The sequence below is a fragment of the Melanotaenia boesemani genome, chromosome 10 (assembly GCF_017639745.1).
Source record: "Melanotaenia boesemani isolate fMelBoe1 chromosome 10, fMelBoe1.pri, whole genome shotgun sequence".
NCBI lineage: Eukaryota > Metazoa > Chordata > Actinopteri > Atheriniformes > Melanotaeniidae > Melanotaenia > Melanotaenia boesemani.
In genome coordinates, this window is record NC_055691.1 from 33,901,474 (window position 1) to 33,924,856 (window position 23,383).

Here is a 23,383-nt window from a genome sequence, read left to right on the forward strand (position 1 = left end):
ATTAACAGGTTAACCAAAAGCAACCTGCAACTTGACTTGGACTTAAGCCAATAGCCTTGGACTTAGTCTGTATATACATGTGTGTATATATATATATATATATATATATATATATATGTATATATATATATATTAGGGATGCACCGATATGAAAATTTTGGCCGATACCGATATTAATATTGTTTTTATGGCCGATAACCGATATTTACAGATGTCGATATATATATATTTTGTTTTAAAAGGTTTAAGATTATCAAATTCTGTACAAAGTGAAAATAAAGCAAACATTAGGGGTGTTAGCTTCCCCAAAGACATATCATATTGATGTTGATATGATATTGATGTCTTTGGCTAAACAACTATGATCAGTAGAGCTACGGTACTGAGAAGCCCATTTAGATTTTGTGTATTCCAGGACTAATTTCCACAACAAGACCTTCATCAGTTTCCATTAAACACAACATTTAATGTTCACAAAAGCTATAATGGAATAAGCCTTTATGCTCTGCTGCTCCAGAATCAGCAGCGGCAGCTTGGTCTGAGTCCAACCCAGCAGCAAAGCTTCATCTCCAGCCGTCCAGTGGTGCCTTTGAGGGTGAGATGGACACTGGTGGGATGTTTTGGTTTATTACTGAACTGCTGTACCATTGGTAATTACTAAGACATTCATCAACTCATTAACTGTTCCAGTTATATAATCAATAGTAAAATATAGGCTAAATGTATCTATAACACAACTTAAGTGGCTGTCCTTGTTGTTGACAGAACCAGGCCCATGTTCCAAAAACAAAGGCTGCTTCAGATAGTGTCATGGTTTGCTCTGATTGTGTGTTTTCTGAGTTTCCGGCTGAGCAGGTTGCCATGGAGACACACGGCGGCGTCTGGAGCTACAGGTGGAACCACCTGCAGCTCATTGCCCTGCTCGTCACAAGCAGCTCTGCATCTGGACTTCTCTCTCTGCCAGCCTACCACCTGCTGTTCTTGCTTGCTCGTCCTGCCTTCCACCTGAACTCAGTCGCCACAATCGGAGATCTTTCCTCAGCTACCTCCTCCACCATTGGACTTCCTCTGGGATCCAAGTAAGCCACTGAGCTTGTGTTCACCACCCAAATTCACTATCTGGCCCACACTAATCTTCTGCTCCCTCTCAGGAAGTTTTCCCTGGCCCAGGACCAAGCCTCCAACATAATTATTGTAAATTAACATTATTCATTTCCCTCCTCCGCTCTCAGTGAATTCTGCTTTTGGGTCCACCTCTTTGCTTCGGTCCCTGACTGTGACAGTTAGTGAAGAGAATTGTTTAAGGGACAAAAAAATAGGACACTTTGTTTTTTTCACATCAGTGCGTGATTGTTCACAATAAAATACCCACTACCTATTTGTTGAGTGGTTTATTGAAAATGTATTTGCAACCAGAGGTGTAATAATGTGGTTTAAGTAGTTATAGGTACCATGGCATTAAAATCAGAGAAATGAGACAACTAATAATACATCATTTACATACTACTACTACTACTACATTGTAAAGAAAACAAATTGGGTGCATTACATCAGGCACCGTCAAGAACACTGAAAAACATCATAATACTCAGACGTAAAAAAGTGGCATCAATCCTGGGGTAGAGGGGCCCATGGCCATATTCTTTCTGGAGGCCCAGAATTCCTGGCAGTGCCCTGAGTACAGCTCCACCATGCAGAAAGCTGTTAGCTTTAATTTCTAACCCAAAACAACGAAGTTTAGACAGCAACTGTACTGAGTCTAGGAGAGAAAGAGTTTATGTGACTTTATGGGGAATCTGAGTCCAAAAAACGTACTACTTCATTACTTACCTGCAATTTTGCAGGAATGAACAGAGAAGGCAAGACAAATTTATTTGTATAGCACATTTCACCTACAAGACAATTCAAAGGGCTTTACATAAAACAAAAGCATTACAGCGGGGTGCAGGAAGCAAAAACAAGTGCATTAAAAACAAACATTAAAGAAATAAAAAATAAATTAAATAACAAACAAAAAGTCTAAATAAAATAGATAAAGTGCAAGAAATACATTTCTACTGTGGGGAAAAACAGTATTAAAACATGATCACGTTTAAAGATTCCAGCTTCATATTTATTTCCTTTTAGACTAACAAATTTTAATTTTCTTAACCCATCCCACAACATCTGTGATTTAAGCTTTTAATATCTTTAATTCCGGGTTAATTCTTAGTGCTTTGTTTACCCCTCGATAACCCATCTCCTTATTATATCTCTTTTACAAGTGTAATGCATTTTGCCCATTTCAGTTCATTTTTACAAATAGTTCTTTAATTTTAGCATAACGTGATTCTCACCTCTGATCGCTTACTGGTCCTTCATTGTTTTGCAGCCTCTTCTCTTGTCTTTATCCGGTTGACAATGACGGTCTAATTGTTTGATTGAAGAAGGTTTCTGCTGTTTTATGATCCTGAAAATATTTAGTTTCCTCGTTAAAAGTTACGATGAGTGTTGCTGGATATATCAGACCGTGTTTTATTTTTGCCTGATGTCATTTCATCCTGAGATCCTTAAACTGCGCTCTTCCTTTGGACACCTCTGCTGTTAAATCAGGGGAAATTCTCACTGTCATGCCCCTGAAAAGCAGCGCTCTTTCTTTCTTTGCTATGTGTAGAGCAGCGTTTCTGGCGAGGTATCTCTGCATTCTGACGCTCTTCAACCAGATGTCGTTGTCTGCCCCCTCTATGCGCCACTTCCACTTCGAGTTGACACGGCAGATTTTTATCTTTAAATACCTCTTGAAAGAAAGATGCCATAAATTCTGTAGGATGTCCCTTTTCCACATCAAGGCCAAGGCCCAACACGCTGATGTTGAATCTTCGCTGAAATTATCCAGCTTTTCCGTTTTTTCTGACTTCTTTGTTTTTCATTCATGGAGCACGTTACAAACTTTCTCCATTCATTCTGACCTGCGTGCTGGAGAGCGCCACCTCCATATCAGCTGGTTTATCTGCACTCCTTCAGTTCGACCTTTAAAAAATCCAGTTCAGGTTGCAATTTATCTGTTGCTTCTTTTATTTCTTTTCTTATTATCGAACGGATGAATGCAGCAAATTCAGGTTGATGCTCCATTGTGTCGCCTCAGCTTCCATCCTGATTTTCTCAGGTGTGGCAGGTGAGACACTTGGTGTGTCTTTTTTCAGTTTTTTAGGCATCGGTTCCACTAATAACAGTTTTGAGACAATTCTTGTAATCAATTCGGTTCAGTTCATTTTTGAAAAGATCCACATTATTTCTTCATCATAATTACTTTAGGAGTTCGGTGTCCTCGCCACCCGCAACCGGATATGACGTGTGGGGCGGTGGGGGGTGACATAGGCGGGATGCCATGCCGCACGTCATCCTTTTGGAACAAAGGATGGGGGCGTGGCAAACATAACCTTTGACGCCAAAGGGAGGGGCGTGTCTATAAATAGGGCCGTTCTATCGAAGGTATTCATTTAGCTTTGAAGCTTGAAGTGGACGGTCACAAAAACGAAAACAAGCGTTGAAAACAAGTTAACACTGAGAGAAAATGGCAGTAATTATAAATACTACACGTGGGAGTTATCAGATCGAGGAATCCCAGGATTCAGGCAGTTTTGGAGATGTGTTTAGGTGCACAAAAATGGACACCGAAGAAGTTGTAGCCGTTAAAATAATCAAGGAAGGATTTCGTGATGTTGCGAAAGCAGAGTATAAAATGTTAAAGAAAATCCAACGACTTGATCCTGATAGAAACAATTTAGTCAAATTTCACGAAGGTTTCAAATACAATAATCAAATCTGCTTTGCATTTGAATTTCTGGACAAAAACCTATTTCAGCTTTTGGAGGAAACGGACTTTACACCACTGCCCGTCTCTGACATCAAACTTATAGCTCAGCAGATGCTAGTATCTTTAAAAGCACTGAAGAGAAAGAAAATTGTCCATACTGACATCAAAACTGACAACATAATGCTTGTTAATCATCAGTTACATCCGTTTAAAGTGAAATTGATTGATTTTGGCCTAGCTACAAAGAAATCCAAACTGCCAGTGGGAGAGGAACTTCAGCCTCTTGGTTGCAGGGCTCCAGAGATCATTTTAGGCCTTCCACTCGATGAAGGAATTGATATGTGGACTCTTGGCTGCGTTTTGGCTGAATTGTTTACTTGTCACAATATGTACCCTACAAGTTCTGAATATGAAATGTTGAGAACCATCGTGCAACTGCAAGGAATGATCCCAAATGATTTAATTCAAAATGGATTAAATAGAGAGAAATATTTTACTCCCTCCCAAGATTCTGCTGGTTGTCCTTGGCGGCTAAAGACACCAGAAGAATATTATGCCAACATGGAACAAGAGGAAAATGATAACAACATTTGCGATTTCATAAGCTCTTTAGATGAGCTGTCAGAGTTGCACAAGATTCCTGATGACCCTGACGACACTTCGGCTTTCATTGACCTTCTCAAAAAGATGCTGGAAATCGATCCAAAGAAACGTATCACACCAAGAGATGCCCTTAAGCATGGCTTTTTCACAAGGGATCATCAAGGGGTCGTTTCATCACAGCCAGAGGCTGTTCGGATCCAGTCAAATACAGAATCTAATGACCTATGTGTCATACCTCCACAATCTGACACAAGGAATTCCCAAGTGAATTCTGTACAGAGAGAAACAGTAAATCCATCTGTAGACGCCATTTCATCACAGCAAGAGGCTGTTCGGATTCAGTCAAATACAGAATCTGATGAGTTATGTGTCATACCGCCACAATCTGACACAAGGAATTCCCAAGTGAATTCTGCACAGAGAGAAACAGTAAATCCATCTGTAGACGTCATTTCATCACAGCAAGAGGCTGTTCGGATTCAGTCAAATACAGAATCTGATGAGTTATGTGTCATACCTCCACAATCTGAAACAAGGAATTCCCAAGTGAATTCTGTACAGAGAGAAACAGTAAATCCATCTGTAGACGTCATTTCATCACAGCAAGAGGCTGTTCGGATTCAGTCAAATACAGAATCTAACAGACAAAATGACGCAGCTGCTGCTGTCTGTCAGGAATTGAGTCCCACACAAAGATCAGAGAATTTATTCTCTTTTGCGAACATAGATTCGCGGTGTTGTGCTGAATGGAATTGCAAAGAAATGTTTTTCAAGCCAATTGGTAATTTTTTTTCAAGCATATTTGAGTGCTTCTCATGCTGTAGAGCAAACACATGAAAACACAGTGTTTTCTCCCACCAGACAGCAGCTGACCCACCACTGAAACTTTGCATGGCATTGCAAGCACCTCTGCAGCTGCAAAGACAACAAAAATTTTTATATAGAAGGATCTCTCAGAATCCTGAGATCCCTAATTAATCACCAAAGCTCAATATTCAATACAGACAGATGTCCACACACAGCTAGAAGCTACCAGACCAGAATTTCTCTCTGCCTCTCATCAAAAGACTGGATACAACCATCAAAGCAGGACTCAAGGTGCTTTACAGAATACAAGAAGCATCATTTAACATTAAAAGCAAAGAAAAAGGATGAAGAAAGAACATACAACAGCATTAAAACACCATCAAGGTTCAAAAGTCAAACTTAAAAGAAACATGCTTACAGCACATCAACAAACCACAGGAACATTAACAAGATCATCGTTCCAGCAGCTTCACCAGGGTCAGTATTACAGCTCACTGATTCTTGGGAATTTGGATAAAACAGGTTCTAATTTTAAAGTAAAAGCTCGCTATTTAAAAAAATCTGAAGATATGTCATTAAAGGCAGAATTTGTAGGATTTTCAACATAAATTCATGTAGGCCAGCATTTTACTGTTAATTATACAGACGTCCTACTGTAATCAACTTTACACGATGTTACTGCAGTAGAAGAAATCTGTTGATTACAACACATTGCTGTTTTTTAACAAATTTAGAGTAAACAACTGGCAGCTGGGTTGCCAGTAAATTACAGTTTTTTGACAGTAGCATTACTGTTCGATTTACAATATATTGTTATTCTTAACATTCAATATAAAATAGGTATTCTAGATTTGTTAACTAGTGTGTTGCAACATAAAAGAAAACACTTAGAAATGTTAAATCCCATTATGTCAACCAGCATGTATCTGAAAAACAACAACAACAACAACAACAACAAAAAAAAACATACATAAGCACTAACTCAAAAGTTAGCTGATACACAGTCCCTTACCTAATGGACCACATAAAAAAAAGCTTTTGACAACAAGACAACTTAGTCCCTTGAAGCTGAACTTTTTTGATAAGTATGTAGAGGGTAAAACATGTGGTTAAATAAGTAAGTAATAATAAGGTCAAATAAGTCACATTCTGAAAAAGAAATGGCCATCTATTCCTTGTAAAATAATACTTTCAACTAACACAAAGACTTTCTGAATTAAGTATTAACTGTGACCCTTCCTTTTGAGTAAATCTTGAAATTAAATATGCATGAATTAAACAGAAAATGTATGGAAATAAAGCATTGTACAAACTCAACACTTTGCTGCTTTTTCAATACAGAACACTGTTTTTTAGTGGAATTAGAGGAAAGAATAATATGCAACAGTATGATGCAAGATGGACGATGAAATATTTAACTTTTAAACTAAATCATATAAAACATGTGCACATCTTTTTTGTTTTATAAAGATTTTTAAAAAAATACTTGAGTCTTCTTAAGGGCAAAATCAGAACACCAGCATCAACAAAATATTTTTTCACACACTCCCAAGATAAAACCTTCTGCCTTAACAGTGAAAATCTAAATAGAAATGTTAGACAATTACATCTTAAGAACCAAAACTGAGTGCCCTAAATTTAAGTAAAACATGTTTTCCAGAAACATAAAAATGAGGCTCTGGCCTTTTTAAAAGAGGGTACATGCCAATTTTGCTGACATTTTTATATAGTAATTTTAAATAAAACACATCCTTCAAGAACATTCATTCATGCTTTTGGGGGGTTGAGGAGGTTTGTTCTCACTAACATATGAAATTTCACTCAAAAGTCCATGAGCTTCTTCAGCAGAGTGGAGACATGAGGGTTGACAGTGGCTGACTTCTTTTGAACAGTTTTCCCGGTTTTCTTGGAGATGATCTTGCCACAGCTGGCCTTGGTTCCTCTTTCAGGGCTGATACCAATAAAGCGCCTAAAAACAATTTGAGATTAGAGTTTGAACATCATATGATGGTTAAAAAAGTCTGGCTTTAAGATGTGCTTGGTAGGACAAGGGATGGGAACCAAACTTTACCTCCATGAATTCCAGTGTACAGGCAGCTTCTTCTTGATATTGTAGATTAAAGATGTCGTACACTGAAAACACTGAATGCCCTCCAATAGAACCTGGTTCTCAAGACTTATCATCCAGCGCCCAGCTGTCATATGGTCTTTTCCACCTGAAAAATTAAATTTAAAGTAAATATAATAAGTATTGTGACTTTTACAAATTACTTTCTGTATAATTTCTTAAACAACATCCATTGAAAGAAGAAATGATGTTACATGCAGCACACATAATATGAAAGCTTAGCTCATCTGCATGTTATTGTACAGAACTGTGCAAGAAGTCTTAAGCCACAATCACATTTGCTTTTCTTTACCAAGTTATGGCCATCTTGACTCACTTTCCAGTTTTGCCTTCTTTTATAAGATTCCTACTGGCACTCAGGAATTATGACCTCAAACTTAAAAATAAGGGTTTCTACAGACAAAATGAATGTTGTCCTGACACTGAGTGATTGCTATTAGCACTCATCTTGAAACAGTTCATCTTGAACTGGATCTACATCCCTTGATTCTTTCAGTTCAGTTTTGTGAACTGAACTGACGTGACTGAACTTTGGCCTTATTTATTAGCTAGCTACCAATGAGCTCAACTATCACAAGATGTGCTTTATATGCTTGACAAAAAAACCACAAAAACAAACACAAAAACAAAAACAAAAAACAAACACAACAATAAATCAAAGGCTCTCTTCATGTCTTAAAAGGAAACCTGGTGGTTTACACATTTTTCCTGAAACTTCTTTAAGGTTTGGTGAGCTATTACCTGCATTTTCTGGTTGTATTTTAACACAAGGACTGAAAAATAAATATAGTCATTGAAACTTTGCAGTTTATGTAGATTACCAGTATACTTACAAAGCAGTATTAAGCGTGGAGTCAAAGGCAGGCTGAAGGTCTTCTCAACATCCATCACTGTGGCAGACGACTGAAAGGAACAAGGAAATTTGAGAGATAACATAAGTTTTTCAGGATAAGTTTTATTAGGGCAACAATGTGCTGAAATATATCAGAATAAATATTCAGTTTAAGGTAGAACAGAGATAAATTTGTCAAACATCAACATCAACATTTTCTGGGCACACTTCTGACTGTTCACTACATGCATCAATAGGAAGAGTAAGGTCCGTATCATTTAACTGATCCCTTCCTATGAATTCTCATGTGCCTAACATATGCCATTGCAGTGGCACATTGACTGGCACAGACGTGACATGGAAACATTTTTGATCCAATCCAACCATATAAAATAAAAACATGTAAAACAAAGTATGTGTCAAATCATGACACAGAATGGGCTGGTTTAATATCAGCTTTGTGGAAGCTTATGAAAATGCTTGTGAAATGTTTGCTGCAGCTTCAACGAACTTCACTTTCTACAAGTAATAACTTCACAATACACGTAAAAGGTTCAGCAACCGTCAACTTTCATCCCAGAATGCCACGCTATTCACAGTATACTGCAGTATTTTATTAAAAAGCAGTGACAATTGCCCATAATGCATGTTTTTAACTGCACATTATCGTTTTTATGAGAAACGGTATGTTACTGTTCAGTTTTGGCTGTTTTTCTACAGCTATTTGTTACAGTATGGGATTTTTGGCTCTTTGAAGGGAGCCGGATCTTGAGGAGCCGTTCCTTTCAAAGAGCCATTCAAAAGACTGGTTCGTTCTCACAATATCTTACAAAATTTCACAATATATAAGAATGAGAAACAATCAAAAAATGTACCTATATAAAATCCACTATACAAGATTAAAAAATTATAGAAAAATATAGATAAAACAGGATAAACCTAAGCAGTCAGTGTAAATTCTAGTAAATGTTTTAAATAGAACTCACGGTATTTGTTTCCGAACAATACTCTCTGTTGCCTATGGCATGAAAGCGCTTTATAAATAAAGTTTGATTTGATTTGATTTGATGAAGGCAGTGTCAAAAATTTCTATATAAAAAGAATGGCTCACAAATGAACGGCTCACAGCTGTGAATCGGTTCCCATCGTTCATTTAAAAGAGTCGTTCAAAATAATTGATTCGTTCATGAACGTCACATCTCTAATAAATAAATATAATCTTAGATTACCTTAAACTGACCCTGTTTTCACCACCATTAATCCTGAGGGACTTCAGTAAAGTAATTTAATTAAATCGCTGGGGGCAAAGTTTAAAAATCTGGTATGTTACATTATATATATATATATATATATATATATATATATATATATATATATATATATATATATATATATATATATATATATACATATATATATATATATATATATATATATATATACATATATATATATGTGTGTGTGTGTGTGTGTGTGTGTGTGTGTGTGTGTGTGTGTGTGTGTTAAATTATACAAATTATATAAAAATGTGCATGTAGTGTCAAATCTTCACACTGCACTTATTACACTTATTAAGTAGATAAAATATTAGATTCTTGGACAGTTTTTGGTCAATAATAATAATAATAATAATTATAATAATAATAATAGCCCGTGTTTATAATAGGTGTTTTTAAGCTCATTTTTGGTGCTTGCACCTGATAAAAATTCCATAAGAAATTTCCCAAACTTACTTGCAGAAACAAAACAAGGTACGCAGACATGGCTAAAGGTGATAAACAAAAATAAAGGGAGCTTATACAACTCCTTATTTCTCAAAGGATTACAGAGTTCTTAAATGAATGTCCAGGTCTTTAACAAATCTTTATTCCTCCCACTGTTTAAATCCCATCCCACAATAGGGTACTTCATGAATGATTGCTCACATTTTCCCAATTTTGGGGATATTGGTCATAAAAACGAGCCATTCACAAGTAGAAAGCAACAAAGGTTTATAATGGAATCCATCCATACGTCCGACCGTCCCTCTATCCATCCATCCGTCCCTCCATCCATCCGTTCATAGTTGCCAGTCTATTGCCGGACCAACATGAATGACCATTCACTTTCAACAACTCACCCAAGGAAATAAAATGTCAGAAAACAAAGTTTAATGTAAAGCAGTACAGTATTTTATGATGGCAACAACACTGGAGGAATTCCTACAGCTGTGACAGACAAGTTTTATTTTCCTTTTGCTTCATTATTGTCACAGTCTGTCTTATTGGGATTGTGTTTCATGCATTCTTATAGTAGTTGCTAGTTTTATATCTACATTTTGTTTGTAATTTTTGTTTTACTCCTGTGTTTTTTATCACCAGGTTCTTGCTATTCCTCATCTATCCTGTATCTGTCTGTTTTGGGTTTAATTTTAGTTTTGTCCATGCACTTGTTTGTCCTGCTGAAGCAGCACTTGTATTTATTTGAAAATAAATCACATTTCTCATAAGTGCCTGCCTCCTGCCTCATTATCCTGCATTTGGGTTCTTCCTCCACCTTCTTACATGGTGACAGTTATTCCCAAGATGCTGAAGCAAATTAAGCAGAAATGCCTGTGAACACCTTGCTCCCTGAAGGCACCCTGATTTGAGAAAACACTCTGTTGTGTCATCACTCAGCGGTAAGTTCAGGCCATCTTACAGAAAAAGATATGGTTAAGATGAGAACCTCAGCACTGCAACATGGTGACTGTCTTTGATGTAACAACAAATTCATTGGTGACCTGGAAACGTTTTCCAGTCTGACTTTCTGTCCCCTCAAGAACATAATGTTCTCTCATCTGCCATTCCTTAATTTCAGTTCATTTTTTCTTTCTTTTAATGAGTATTACAATAATTAAATGTTAAAGAGGCACACCTCACAGAAGCAAGTTACCTGCATACCCTTCGGTTGTTCTAAATTATCTGTGGTGAAATAATTTAAATATAACTGCACCTCTAAATCAAAGCCAGATAAGAGCATTTAGTTTTGGATTATACAAATGGATGGATTATAAAGATCTGATGGATTATACAGCTCCTCTTTAACATTAGCCTGAGCCAGAAGAAAGTTCCTGTTTTGTGGTTGACATCCTGTCTTGTTTCACTACTCAGAGAATCTCATCCATCTGCTTTAAATGACTGCAGACCAGTGGCCCTGACATCCCACATAATCAAAGTCCTTGAAACTAGATATTCGTGTTCGCTAAGTCTGCTGTAGAAAGTGCTGTGCAGCCATGCAACACAGAAACATCCAGGAGGTCAGTCCTACCATCACAGTCAGTCAGAACTTAAATAAAAATCCTTTTTGACTTTATGTGATTGTAATTTCCCTTTATTCCCTTTATCCCTTCATTTCATTTCAGCTTTGTAAATTGACACTAGATGGCGGCCTTAATAAACTAATTTAAGATGCATTTCAATCTTACTTTTGTCTTACACATTCTCTTTGGATAATTAATTTCAAATGTCATGTTCTTTTCTCCATTGATATTATTATATTATATATTATATTTTTGTGACTCTTGTTATATTGATAATGCTATTGTTAGAAGGTCACCGGTGTCAAAACATTGCATCATAAGATTTTAGGCAGTCTGTTCAGATCTTAAAAAAAAAAAAATCCACTCATATTGTTATCAGGCTTAATATTTTAGAAGAGCTTTTAACTAATCCCGTGAATAATTGCCGAGTAATTTCATTCTCTCGTTCGTTCATTCATTCATTACACCATCATGAGCATGTAACTGCATAGTTTAGAAACTAGGTCACATGTGTCTGTTTGGCCATGAGCGCCGCACGTGTCCCGGTACGAGGTCTGGCACGTGCCCCAGTACAAGAGGTCTGTGCCCTGGTAAAGGATCACACAGGAGTTAACAGCGAGGGATAAGGTGATTTAACAGCAACAGGGACAGAAGACAGTTATTCTGTGCTAATTTACAGACGCAAATGAAAATACAAGCTCCTGTTAGTTCCAGTTTGCTCTGAATTTCCCTTTAAAAATAATTATGAATGTTCTCTGATTCCCTCCTCACCCCTTAAAAAAGGTTCAACATGGTTTAGTCCACGCCTGCACCGGGCGTTTCAGCTGCAGTCAGTGTATGTATTGATCGGCAATCAGAGGGAAAGAAAGTGGGAAAAGTCACGTTTTTCTCCTTGAAATGGTAAATCAGGCTACTCAGAAAGAAAGGACAGGTAGATCAAATGAAGAGGGGAGAAGCAGCATGCTACAGGATTTCTTTGAGAAGAGGTGACCAGCACACCTGAGCAGCAGCCTGCAGACTGAGCTGGTGTCAGATAGGATTCATAGACAACTGAGATTTATTACTATCAGATATTCAGATAGTACCGTCTGTCATTTGAAATGTTGCGCTAACAGTTTAACTTTGTGTCGATATTTTAGCCCTTTCCCAGTGATAAATCATGACATATTTAATATAAATGAATTTCTTATACTCTCAGGATTGTGAAGAGGCGGCTGCTGCTCTGTTTGTAAAATTGAATGCAACAGACCATAATGTTAACACCAAATTATCTCCCATCCTGTTACAGAGGGTTGAAATTCAAATTAAACTGAGGAAGAGAAAATTCCTACTGTAAGCCACAATGAATGATGAATGAGATGAAGTCTGGTTATTATATAACCTACTTTTAGTGCATCTGAGACTGACTTCCTTCCAAGAACTTCTTGATCTTATGTCTTATCATTTATTATTTAATTACTAAATTCAATTCAAAATTCAAAATGACATTACCTAAACAACCTGATATTCAATTAGACTCACAATACAACTTGAATCCAGATCAATTTATTATTTGAATAGATTATAGATGATTTATGATCCACTTCTGGTTGACAGCACCAAGAAGGAGGAGAGAAATTAGGTTGGAGTGAATGGAAAACACAGGAAAATAGATCATTTGAGAATGTGGACAGAAAGATGGTTTTAATGCATCAAGTCATAAAATCATTTGGAACAAAGAAAATGTCAAACGTCCAATCATTTTAAGATTTGATTTTAGTTTGTTTTTGCAGCTGCAGAGTTTTTGTTTTATGTCTAAAAGGGTTCATTTATGTTAACTGACATTATGGAAATATAGTTTTTTCATAAATTTCTTAGCCTTTGTTAGTGCATCATTAACAGTCAGCTTAGCAAATGGAAGTAGATGAAACACAACGCTGAGTGATGAGAGGCCTGTGGCCCAGGAAAGCCCTATGTCTAGCAACGCCCCTGTGTTTGAGCTTTTCCTACTTGTTTTTAAATAATAAGAAAACACGACACCACTAAACATGTAACCTGTTCTCAAGCTGTGATTATGAGGACAAACTAACCAAATTATTTCATAGTGCCACACTGTCTGGAGCTGCTCATTTGGTCCTCAGACATGACTACAAATGACCCTCAAGCTTAGTTTCGAAACCCAAGATTGTGTTTTTAACAGAAATGGTGTTCACAAACAATTTTGTGCCAGCATCACAACTTTTTATTGATTTATTTACTTACTTGAAGAATATAGTTGCAATCTGGAGGCAGGGTACACCCTGGACAGGTCGGCAGTCCATTAAATTAGTCAATATCTGTTTTAATACAAACAAAAAATATCTGAGCCTGAAGACAGAGGACAACCTAAACATGAGTTTGATTCGCTGGCCTCTTTAAGAAAGACGCATCATTATAACATTTATATTTGTGGCCGTCTCCAAATATGGATGAGTGAGGATTACATGGGGTAGATCTAACTTTCTATATCAGCTAAATCACCAAAGGAGAAGACTTAGTCATGTTTTTGCTAAGCTGAACAAAATTTCTCATGAGCACTGATACTGCAGTTAAACTCATGCAACCCCCTCTTGTTTCTGGTATTTGTGACAGCAGGAGGGACTTTCTGTGTTTATTTATTGCACACATTTATTTTTCCTTTGGCACTTTACATTTATGACAGTTTGAACACCCAGTCACTCACCTAAAGCAGTACAATGAATTTATGCTTGTCTGCTGCACTTATTTTCATGTATTAATGCAGTTAAAATATGTATTCCAGATCCTGAAAGTACAGCATGCTTGTGCTGTATTTACAGTGATTGAGGCATCGCATCAATGCTACATTTTGTTCTTCCATAAGTCATCCCATGGGAAAATAAGCAATAAACAGTAAGCAAAACCAAAATTCTGTAAACAAGGCATCAAAAAAAATAAAAAAATAAAATAAAATAAATAAATTATATGCTATATATATGATGCAGTTATTCAGTTAGTACCGTCTGTTATTTGATATGTTGTAATTTGTTGGTTGAATGTTTCTCATAAACTGTAATCAAAGGTATGAGAGATTAGAAATGCTTGAGACGAGAAGGCCGTCTGTCTGCAGCCACTGCTGACAGTACTCAGGATCAAAACTGATTTAGACTCATGATTGACATCAAGGTTAAATTGAAGAATTTTACTATAGATATTGGAGTTCAAGATACGGACTTTAGCATGGAGACAAGGTAGTCTGGTCTGGTCTGGAAGTCTGTTCTGTCTATAGTTTCACTGCTTGAAGAAGACTGCCTTTCATTACATTTCATTATTTCTATACTTAATGCATAACATGCTGTTCCTCCATCAACGTGATCAACGTTTTCTATTTGCTATAAATTTCACCTGAAAGTAGAAGTACTATAACTTTTTGTGAGCCTATATAACTGGTATCAAAAGCTACTTCAGTCTGCAGTTTTGCCTTTACAACACCAGAGCGCACTGTTGCTCCAGAGAGACCTCCAACCTGCTGTTAAATGCAGAAGCTACATATTCAACCGCATCTCAGATGATAGCCTCAAAGGTATTAAGTGCACTGAGTGTTTTATGTAGCCTATTTATTTATTTAATCACCAACTTACTTTTTGCACTAAACCTCAACGTTATACATTTGTCTGCCATGAACTGATTTGAGTCAGTAATAAAATGCGGCTGGTTGTCCATAGCCTGCCACTTCATTGCTTTGCTTGATAATGCTTATTTCTCTAATGCATCGCCCATTTACACGTTGTGGCATCTAGTTAATGGAGCCCATAAGGTAAGGAGCTAAAATTTAAATGGAACCGTATGAGTGATCGAGTATAAACGACCTTGGGAGTAATTCAGATCTTTTCAATGAGTTTTCCTCCAGAGAACCAGAGGATACATTATGCATGTAATCTATTATTAATGGTCTTGAGTCATGTTACGATCGGACATGAGGCCCTCAGACTACATCTGAACACCCTGATGCTCTGACGGACTTGTTCCCCAGTCGTAGCTATATTAAGGCCGTTGGCTTTTTATCATTTGTAATTTATTTTTGCTGCAGTTTGTGTTTTACACTTTACCTCACATAGCCCTCTGCAGTTCACATTATTTCTGCTCTGCTAGTTTTAATCCCCCTCCCAAAAAACCATAAAAAAACAACTGTTGCGTTTACTGCTTTTACAGTCTAACGTTATTTAATATTTACCATGAGATGCATCAAATACTTTTATTGATCCTTCAAAGTGATCCAATTAAAACAGCTGTTTCTTCCCAAGAGTCCATTGGCTGACAGGAGCGCTCGGCTCTCCGCGGCCCCGCCTCCATCTGTCAGGCACTGCGCTGTAAGGCACCGTGAGACTGTTGATGCACTGAAGTGGAATACTGCAATCTAACTTTGGCTGGACTTTTTCCTTAAAAATAAAGTCGGATTTCGTCCAAGATAAGTAAAGACAACGACGTCTTCAATATTTCCCTCCACTTTTCCAAAGCTCTCTTTTACAGTATGAAGTGCAGTTATGGCAAGGAGTAGCAAGTCAGCAGCGAGGACCCTGGAGGATTTGACGCTAGATTCGGGTTATGGTGGAGCCGCCGACTCCTTCAGATCTTCTAGTGCGTCGTTGTGCTGCTCAGAGGCACATGGAGGGAATTACTGGCATTTAACCGACTCGATGCACAGTCGACACAACAGTCTGGACACTGTTAACACGGTCCTGGTCGAAGACGCCGAGATCCTGGAGTGCACCGGGCAGTGCGCTAAACTACCCGAGCTTGAGGATGTGCCTTGGAGCCTCGGGGAAGTGGCGAGCGTATTGAGCAAGGACGAGGAGATGAGCCTGCCAACCCCCCCGCAGGACGTCCTGCTCAGGCTCTCGGGGTTGGTCAGCCGGGTCTTGGTTAGGGTCGCAAAGGAAGCGCAGCGCCTGAGTTTGCGCTACGCGAAATGCACTAAGTACGAGATCCAAAGTGCCATAAAGATCATCTTGTCATGGACCGTCTCGGTGAACTGCATCGGCTCGGCCCTCAGTGCCTTGTCCATGTACAACATGAGCACGGAGGAGGACAAGTTCAGCCGTGGCAAGTCGGCGCGCTGCGGTCTCATCTTCAACGTGGGGAAGTTCTTCAGGTGGATGGTCGACAGCAGGGTTGCGGTCAGGATCCACGAGCACGCGGCGATCTACTTGGCTGCCTGCATGGAGAGCCTCTTCCATGAGGTGTACGCGCGTGTGCTGCGCAGTGCGCTACTGGAACGAGATAATGGGATTCCCAAGTTTACTGTGGAGACCTTAGAACAGGCCATCAACAGTGATGCAGAGATGTGGGGGTCTCTGCAGCCCTGGCAACACCTGATCTGCGGAAAGAATGCAAGCGGTGAGTCATGAAAACTGTAAGTTAGTGCAACAGGATCTTTCTCTATGTTCCAATAAATCCTGCATATATTTTTCCAATGCGTAAAATATCCCCCCTCTTTGTCCATATTCACACATAATTTATTCCAAGCGATCCTGTTTTCATTAAGCCTGATAGGAAGTCGCAACACAAACGTCATGTGTCCTGTAAAGGTTGTGTGGGCAGGTTTGAATTCACTCAGATTCACCAGCTGCCAGATTCTGTCAGCCTCTCTTTCATTCAGAAGCTGTGACCTTTAACTTCCATCCTTGAAGCTGAAATGGTGCCTCTCATAACAAGAGTGCAAGAGCTGCAGGCAGGTAACAAGTAACTGAGTAGTAATGAGAGTCAGGGAGATACTCTTTTGGCCACCTGGTCTCCTGCATCCATCATGGTGTAAAGATGCAGTTCTTTAATATCTGTTGTATACTGTAAGCAGCTGTTTTTCTTAATCCACAACGTGATGAGAATGGGTCCAACATTCATCCTAAGTGCTTTTGGTGAAAGTGCCTTTCCCTGCTGGTTTCCCCAGCTGATGCCCTGCAGAGTTTTTTTTTTCAGCCAAACCAAGGAAGGTTTTTCATTCATTCCTGTGAACATTTGCTGATTCTGTTGCATACAAAACCTCCTTGGTAGTTCACACCTTCCATGTTTGGAAATAGTTTTAGGTGTTTGCTTTGGAAGTGGGTTCAAAGAACAAGTAATTGCATTCAGACATCACTCCTGCTTAACTGTTAATACATCAGTAACCACTCAAATACATGCTTGCCCCTGTTTTGATGGATGTTGTTAAAGCGCTGCTGTGGCTCCTCTTGCAACAGGTTTACGTAATAAAAAGCCTTGGGGGACATGTGTGCTATCATGCATTATGTAGAGTGATGTGAATAAAACTGAGCTATAGAGTGAAGGAGAAAAGAGTGAGACCAGCAGACAGAGGAAGTTAGAAAGACTCTGTGACCGTATTGATGAATCACAGTGGGATGACTTGCATCGTAAGAAGAGCACTTTACCTTCACTGTGCCTCTGGGTTTGCATGTCAGTTGGTCTGCTGTTTCTATGTCTAAGTGCTCAGAGCAGAATTGTGAGGCTTCAATTTGATGGGCAGACTCAGACTGACATTCTGTATGCAGTGCATGTATATTCTGATGCATGCAGCAAAAATGCCAAGACTGGTGACATGCAGTTCAGAGAGACTGCAATAAAACGTCAGTGTGTAGAGTATGAGCTCCTTCCATTGAATATCAGTCACTCTGCAGGCAGCCTGGCATACAGTGAGGCTCCAGCTGTGGAAGAGGTGTGGAAAGGGTTTGTTGGAGCGATGGACCCATTAAAAGGACCAGATGCAAGTAAAACATCTGGAGCATGTGGAATATTGACATAATGCTCAAGGCAAGAAAAGTGAAATAGTGCATTAACTAATGTTGCGTCATGGAATACGATGTAGTTCATTTGGTAGTAATGATTATATAACTATAAAACATAAAAAAATGTTGGCCTGATGTGATAAATACTTCAGTCATAGCAATGAAATGAACTATTATGTGACTTGTTTGTGAGAACAAGTCCACATCATCAATGTCCAACTATAACCTCGGCTTCAGATACAACTTCAGCACTGTTAAAAATGTACATAACAACAATACAAGGTTTGCAAATCTCATAAACCCATATTTTATTTCCAGTATAACATAAACAACACATCAGATGTCTAAACCGAGACATTTTACCATTTCATGGAAAATATTTGCTCATTTTAAATGTGATGGCAGTAACACATCTAAAAATAAATAAATAAAAAAAATAGGAAAAGGGGCAACAAAAGGCTGGAAAAGTAGTTGGCACAAATCAAAAGCAACTGGAGGAGCAGGATTTCAGAAAATGTTCCTTAACGAAAAATTGCAGACTTGGAAGATCCCACCATCTATAATGTAATATTTATAATATATCATTCCTCTACTAAAACTCCAGCAACTGGTCTCCTCACTCCCCAGATGTTTACAGACAGTTGTTAAAAGAAAAGGGGATGCTACACAATGCTGAACATCACCCTGTTCCCACTTTTTATTGGAATTTGTGTTGCTACCATAAGCTTTCAAATGAGCTAATATTATTTTCCGTGAAATGGTCAAATTTTTCATTTTCAACATTTGACATCTTGTTTTTCTATCTTATGGGTTTTAAAGATTTGCAAATAATTGCAGTCTGGCGTTGCAGCCTTTCCTCATTGTTTTGGCTTCATGACTCAGACTTTAAAGGAAAACGTTGCTTTCTGTCCTTAAAACTCTGTATTTCGGACTGGTTTGATGCCTCAGTGACGTGCATTTTTTGAGCTGTTGCTGCCCAGCAGTGTCCTGAAGCTGAAATCGCACCTCACAACTTTTTCTTATGGGACATTGCAGCTAAGTTTCGCTTTACACACCATGTCAAACGCTAGCAAGTCGGCACACTTGCTGTTTTGAATGCTCACCGTGACTGATTCAACAAATAAACACAGAATGACATTATCAGAAAAAGAGGATAATGGTAAATGCTATAATGCACCTGATTACCTAAAAGCAACAATGCTTACAACTCTAAAAACTGTCTAATGCTGTTAGAAAAACAAGGTATTGATGACAATAAAATGAGCATATCAGCAAGCTAAGCTAACATTGTTTTGGCTAGCTTGGCTATAAAAAGCCAGACATCTCTTTATTAGTCTCACATTGGGGACATTGCAGTTGTTACAGCAGTAAGTAAAAGGCCAAAGATTTCAAATTTGACAAGTATAAAAAATGTGAAAAGAGAATAAAGAAAACAATAGAACTGTTTACCTTATTTTTTCTTTCATTTTTAAAAAATGAAAGAAAAAATAAGAAGCATTAACAGATAGATTATGATTGGTTGACTGACACAATGCAAAGAGAGTGTTGTGTGAAATGATATATTCGAGGTTATTCCAAGTACAGGTATTTTGTTAAAGACAGTTACATTAACCTGTGTTTCCTGAACAGAGAACAGTGAAATACAGATATAGTGAAGCAAGACCAAGAAACAACAAACTAGGCTGTTTGTGTCTATAATGGGCTATGTTTTCAAATGTCTTGTGGTTGTACTTTTAAGTAATTGTTAAATCATTAAATTCTTTTTGGGACTTATGAAGCTGGTAATCTAGAAAATACAAAAGGGTTTGCTGCAGCTGTGTTTTACATAAATTTTATTTGGGCAAATGGGCCTTAGAGGGAAGGGGGGATGACATGTGGCAACGAGCTACAGGCCAGGACTCAAACCTGTTGTGCACATTTGGCTTCTGTAAAAGAAACATCGGCTCAACCATCTTAACTATCTGGTGCCTGTTGACCTTTATTACTTTTCCCCTGGCTTGATGATGCAGTGAATGCATTCAAATGTTCACTTAATCAAACAGGAAGCGACTGTCCTGCAATGAACTCAAACTCTGCTGGAAACTTCTGACTTTTCCACCATCACTTCAACACCTCTGTGGACCTGTTTCTCTTTTTCAAACTGGACATCCTTCTGCTTCCTTTTTCTCAAACATTCATATGATTCATATCATACCAGTGACAAATAAGGAACTGTTGGAGACAAAAATAAGGATGAAACTAGAGTTAGGAAGTGCAATCTAAAATTTAATGTTACTTCACATCTTTTATCCAAAAAAGCAAAGACCTCTAAAGCTGCTGTCATTTAAAACATGGTACTACTAAAACCAAGCCAATGAAACCTAGGGTGGATTGACCTTAACGGAGCTTCTGCCTGTCAAACTCAACACCCGTATCGCTCCATTCTTTCTCTATGCTTCTGCCAAGTGGGAGTAATTGAGGTGATTTTTCCATATTAGACCAACGGTGGTGACCCAGCTTTGTGAAAAGACCTTTATGAATATCTTTATTGCATCTCTTTCACCAAAGCTGATTTCCATTTCTGTGCTGTCACAAATCCAATAAGGTTGTTATTTCAGTGGGTCTTTTTTCTTTTAGAACCTTTTGGCTCTGTCACCTTAGTAATGAGCTACGTATGTAGGCATCATGCGGGTTTTTTTAAACATATCCGAACAAGCAAACACTCAATCCTCTCTGAAACATAGTGGCATTCTGTTTTTTTTTTTACTCTTACTTGTAATTAAGGTGATTAATCAAATAAATTATTCAGAAAATGACTTTTTTTTTGTAGTATTTCTCTGAATTTAATGAATGAATAAATCTGTACGATTTTGATTTCTTGACTAGGTGTCAGTTATAAGGGTCTCCTGTAGGGAGAGACAGGTGGAAGCTTTTTTTCATACAAACCACTAGCATGTAATATACTCTTTGATTGAAGTGCATGGAATCATATTTCCAAGATCTAAAGAGCTCTCAAAGGACCTAAGAAAAAACGTGAAAGTCTGTCAAGGGATTTAAAACAATCTCCACATTATTTGAAACTGCTCTTAGATGGAAGCTCATGTGCAAGTCTCTACAATTTCTAGCCTCTAATTACAAATTTCAGTCAAATGCGAGTTTTGTCCAGGACATGCCACCTACATAATTCAACCCAAGATCCAATTTTTTTGTTAAGAAGTCTCAGAAATCCCCATCATTTTAATGTGGGCCTGTGGAAAGCAATCACAGCTAATGGCATCATCTTCGCCAACCTTTTAGAGAGGATCAAATACTTCTTTAGATGCGTCAAAAGAATAAAACAAATTCTGTGGGTTGCATTTAATTTTTCACATGACTTTCATCATTTGGTTGGCTTGTTATCTGTCTCTTATTGATAGAGAAGTAAATTAATGCCCTGGGAAATGGACTTTCTCCTTATAAGATATGTGGAAAAAATTATACTACTTTTATGACTGTGTGGTAAATATGAAACTACATCCACAGGCATTTAGCTAAGTGCACCATTAAGACAAGAAGTAAGAGGAAACAGCAAACTTTGTTCTGTCCAAAGATAATGAGATGACTTGGGGGACTAATTAACATACTATATATAGTTTGTTCATTATGAATGGGAGCATAAAACAATGGTATGTTGAGTGGTTTCCATAACGATATTAAAATGTGAAACTAGTGGTTTTAAAACTCTAGAATAGTCGATCCCAAAACATAAGATGTACTGTAGCACTGGGTATATGGTATTTTATAAAAAATGCATGGATATTTTGCAGTTTATCCATTTTTAAAAGCAAGGGGAGAAAAAAGCTTGTTGCTGATTATTTCATGAACTGATATGTCAGATTTCAGATCCATAATTAACCTGCTCTATAATGTCTGTTCACACCTACTGCAGCAGTTCTGCGCAAGCACATCCAGCATATGGCAAACCTCCCACACTCACATCCAACACATACTCACTCCCATACGCTCGTACACATACATCAAAATGTCAGGGGTTCCTCTCACCATGTTGGACTCAGTGTTATTCACAGGTGGGTGTTGGATTTCCCTTTTTCAGCTGTGGTATCCTGTCATAACAGGAAACTACTCTGTGGTGGGATATTTCTTGTGACTCCCACCAGACCCAAGACACAGAGATTCTTTGATTTTCTTAACAACGTGTGCATGTCAAAGAAACTGTCTAATGGAACATAATACGCTGTACTCAAGGATCCGTGCCACCCCAAGGACAAGTTTCCAGTCACACATTAGCCGTGACATGAATCAAGTCTGGGCAGACCCGATTTGATTGAAATATTATAAAGAATATTTTACCCTGAAGTCATCTAAACATAGATATTTTACTGTGCTACTGAGAGAGTTTTGCGTATGAGTGACCAAATACTTAAGATTTGATTTTGAGTCTAGGTGCAAACTCAACAAAAGATGCTGAACTTAGTTTATGTATCCTAACCATGTATCCTGAAACTGTACAAAACAACTCATTACAAGTTCGTTGTTTTAAATAATCAGTTGGTTAAATGACCTTGTTTAATGAAATTATAGTGACAAATTCACATCACATTATTATCCAACAAAAGTGTTACCTTCAGTTCTAAAGTGATGTTGAGTTCTTTGTTTTGGTTTTCTATTTAGTTATGGTTCATTTTCACTGCTCAGAGGGCCACACGGTGCCCACAAAGTTCAGCTTTATGCTGTGTGACTACAACAAGCAGATGATATCTGTAAACTTGCTAAAAAATGATTATCTAAACATCAAGATATAGCTATATACAGTATAACTACTCTGTAGAGCTGAAGGGGTTTACATTCACTGCAGGAACACTGACAATTATGGAAACTAAGCCTAAGAGGAGCATAAGCCATGCTGTTGTTGATCAGGTAGAACATCTCCAAATAATTATGTCATCCCATTTCTGCTACTGTGAGTATAGGCAGCAGTGTCTGGATACATTCATATTATCAATATGTCATTTATTATAACTGTGTTGTCCTCATAGGGGCAGAACATGAGTAATTTAACAGCAAAGAGGAGAAAAGCATGAGTGAAAAACTATGGCAGCAGCTGCATGGGACAAAAAGCTTTGCTTATTTCAGCAAGACATTGCAACCACATTCAGAACATCACTGCAGCATTGCTCTCCAGCCTCATTATGCCACATTATGA

The 23,383-nt window shown here is 37.9% G+C and overlaps 1 protein-coding gene across 2 annotated transcripts in view; it reads left to right on the plus strand.

The window, feature by feature from the left end:
- The first annotated feature begins 15,667 nt into the window (after positions 1–15,667).
- The window catches only part of btbd11b (BTB (POZ) domain containing 11b), a 77,104-nt gene continuing 69,388 nt past the window's right edge, over positions 15,668–23,383 (plus strand). For both annotated transcript variants that reach the window (XM_041997811.1, XM_041997812.1), the window contains exon 1: positions 15,668–16,819. In XM_041997811.1, the coding sequence (XP_041853745.1) occupies positions 15,967–16,819 (853 nt within the window). In that variant the 5' untranslated portion in view covers positions 15,668–15,966. The remainder of the gene's footprint in view (positions 16,820–23,383) is intronic.